The sequence below is a fragment of the Poromitra crassiceps genome, assembly GCF_964638095.1.
Source record: "Poromitra crassiceps genome assembly, chromosome: 12".
In the NCBI taxonomy this organism is placed as follows: Eukaryota; Metazoa; Chordata; class Actinopteri; order Beryciformes; family Melamphaidae; genus Poromitra; species Poromitra crassiceps.
The window spans coordinates 4166671-4169723 of NC_139632.1; the positions used below are offsets into that span (position 1 = coordinate 4166671).

At 46.3% G+C, this 3053-nt stretch overlaps 1 protein-coding gene across 1 annotated transcript in view; it reads left to right on the forward strand.

Moving 5' to 3' along the window:
* The window catches only part of phactr1 (phosphatase and actin regulator 1), a 26407-nt gene extending 23354 nt beyond the window's left edge, over positions 1-3053 (forward strand). The window contains exons 11-13 of the mRNA XM_083648176.1: positions 779-919; positions 2251-2327; positions 2472-3053. Coding sequence (XP_083504302.1) covers positions 779-919; positions 2251-2327; positions 2472-2487 — 234 coding nt within the window. The 3' untranslated portion in view covers positions 2488-3053. The remainder of the gene's footprint in view (positions 1-778; positions 920-2250; positions 2328-2471) is intronic.

The following is a 3053-nucleotide window of genomic DNA, read 5'->3' on the forward strand; positions in this document are numbered from 1 at the left end:
CACACACACACACACACACACACACACACACACACACACACACACAAGCAAGCAAGCCGCCCTTCCATTTGTGATGTACTCACCACTTCCAAAGACACTGATACAATCGCCACTGTTCCACTGCAGGGCCATGCGCGGCCTGCCACTGAGTAAATCTAAAACTAAATCTACATCAGTTATAATAGGGATGCACCAATCCACATTTTTTCACTTCCGATCCAATTCCGATACCTGAATCTGCCGATACCGATATTATCCCGATAACAATATTTTTCTTGAATATACAGTATAGGCAAATATTTTGCCAATTAAATATGTATATTTTTAAATATACTTTGCAAAAAGCAGACAAAATTAAGAAAATATACAAGGCAAAGAAGGATGCTATTATACATGGGCAAATTACGGCCCACGCTGGAATTGCAAAAAAAAAGAATCCGATCCGATCCGTGAATTAGTGCCAATATCGGCACCCGATACCGATATTGGATCGGATCGGCCCCATCCCTAGTTATTAACAGATGAAAGAGCAATACTCTCACTCAACGTCCCAGATCTTTCAAGCCAGTCCAGAGATCTAAACCAGTAAGCATTCCAGTCCCACGCATGAGCGTCTAAACCTTCAGAGTGCTGCTGCGCTGCACCTGTTCACTTGATACACCAGCTGTCTTTCCTGCACCCACACGAGTCCTCAGCATGCTGCGCGGCTTGGCGCGGAGCTAGTCCAGCAACCTGCTGATTTGACTGATGCCCCTCCTCCCCCCGCCCCCCTCCCCAGCTTAGCCAGAGGCCCACAGTGGAGGAGCTGAGGGAGGCCAAGATCCTGATTCGCTTCAGTGACTATGTGGAGGTAGCCGAAGCTCAGGACTATGACAGGAGGGCAGACAAGCCTTGGACTCGGCTGACAGCAGCTGATAAGGTGAATGCACACACAATCTTTGACCTACTCGGATTAAAGCATGCTGTGTATAAAGAGGCAAAGCGACCGCCTACTTCCTGCTTCAGCGCTGTACCAGAGATTTTCATCCGTCATTTATTTTCCCATAGACATTTCGTAAAATGCTTATTAAAATAGTTTTACTTCGTCAAGCCAAACGGTTCAGCTATATTTAGAATCGGGAGAGACCATCGGACATTTCACTCGGACCAAAACTTTAAAGTCCCTGGAAACCAGAAATATTTCTTTATTATTTAGCATTTTGAGTTCATCACATCACAGGACCCTATGTTAATAAGCCACCAGCCAAATTTGAACGATGATGAACGTTGCAAAGTATATAAATTTAGGTTTGACAGTCATGGCAAAAGTGATGAGAATCTATTATTTTTTAGAGTGTATTTTCTCCCGCGGACTGTGTGGGCATGTCCCGATTGCAGCAGGAAAATTTCTCTCTCTCGGAGGAGAGAGGAGAGAGAGAGAAGGAAAGAGAGATCAACGCGCGAACACACACACACACACACACACACACACACACACACGGGGTGTGTGTGTGTGTGTGTGTGTGTGTGTGTTCGCGCGTTGCTCCTCCGCTCATAGCGTACTGAGAGGAAGAGATCTCTGCCTGCTCTCTCTCTCTCACTAGTCCCGAGAGAGAGAGAGAGAGAGAGAAAGAGAGAGAGAGAGAGAGCAGGCAGGCAGGCAGGCAGCCGCTCGACACAGCACACAGAGTGGGAGGGAGACAGACAGACAGCGCTGTGGGGAAGAACGGACAAAAGGAGAAGGGCGAGTTGCGCGCGTGTACAAAGGTTATATAGAGCTTATGACGTCATAAGCTCCTGCATTTTAGCACCTCGCGCACTGCTCTCTTCAATGAGGAAATATCTTGTAGAATCTTGTAGAAAAGTGTCGATTTTAAGGCTTTGGGTTGAAAGTAATGTATAATAATTTCTGAGGCAGACAATTACTAACATAAGACCCTAAATAACATAGTTAGAACGTTTTTGTGGATTTTGGTTTCCAGGGACTTTAAAAAAATTACATCGAAAGAATATTTTCTTTAAATCCGCAATTCTTTTACGTTTTGGTCCGATTGAAATGTTATGCGGTCTCTCCTGTTTATAAATATAGCTGAACCGTTTGGTTTGAACAAGTAAAACGATTTTGATAAGCATTTTACAAAATGTCTATGGGAAAATAAATGACGGATGAAAATCTCTGGTACAGTGCTGAAGCAGGAAGTAGGCGGTCACTTTGCCTCTCTATACAGTATTATATACATATTGATATGTGGTTGTGTGCGTCTTGTGCAGGCCGCCATACGGAAGGAGCTGAATGAGTTTAAAAGCACAGAGATGGAGGTGCACGAGTCAAGTCGTCACCTGACCAGGTATTCGCACGTTACGCTCACGGCCTCACGCTCACGTTACGCTCACGTTACGCTCACGTTACGCTCACGTTACGCTCACGCACAAGTTTACGTCCAGCTTTGCTTGTGAAACATTCAAACAATGTCTCTTCCCATGTCCTGCAGGTTTCATCGGCCGTAAAACTACGGTCAGACCTTGGCCGTGCTTTTATACTTTACCCACAAAAGCCTCAAGTGTTCCACTGCTACCTGCTGCCCTCACCGGTGTTGTCTTCAACCTCATAGACTGGCCCTCAACACCATCACGTCTGTTGTTGTTCTCCAGATCCTCCCATAGACTGGCCCTCAACACCATCACGTCTGTTGTTGTTGTCCAGCTCCCACAGACTGGCCCTCAACACCATCACGTCTTTTGTTGTTCTCCAGAGCTCCCATAGACTGGCCCTCAACACCATCACGTCTGTTGTTGTTCTCCAGATCCTCCCATAGACTGGCCCTCAACACCATCACGTCTGTTGTTGTTCTCCAGATCCTCCCATAGACTGGCCCTCAACACCATCACGTCTGTTGTTGTTCTCCAGATCCTCCCATAGACTGGCCCTCAACACCATCACGTCTGTTGTTGTTCTCCAGATCCTCCCATAGACTGGCCCTCAACACCATCACGTCTTTTGTTGTTCTCCAGATCCTCCCATAGACTGGCCCTCAACACCATCACGTCTTTTGTTGTTCTCCAGATCCTCCCAT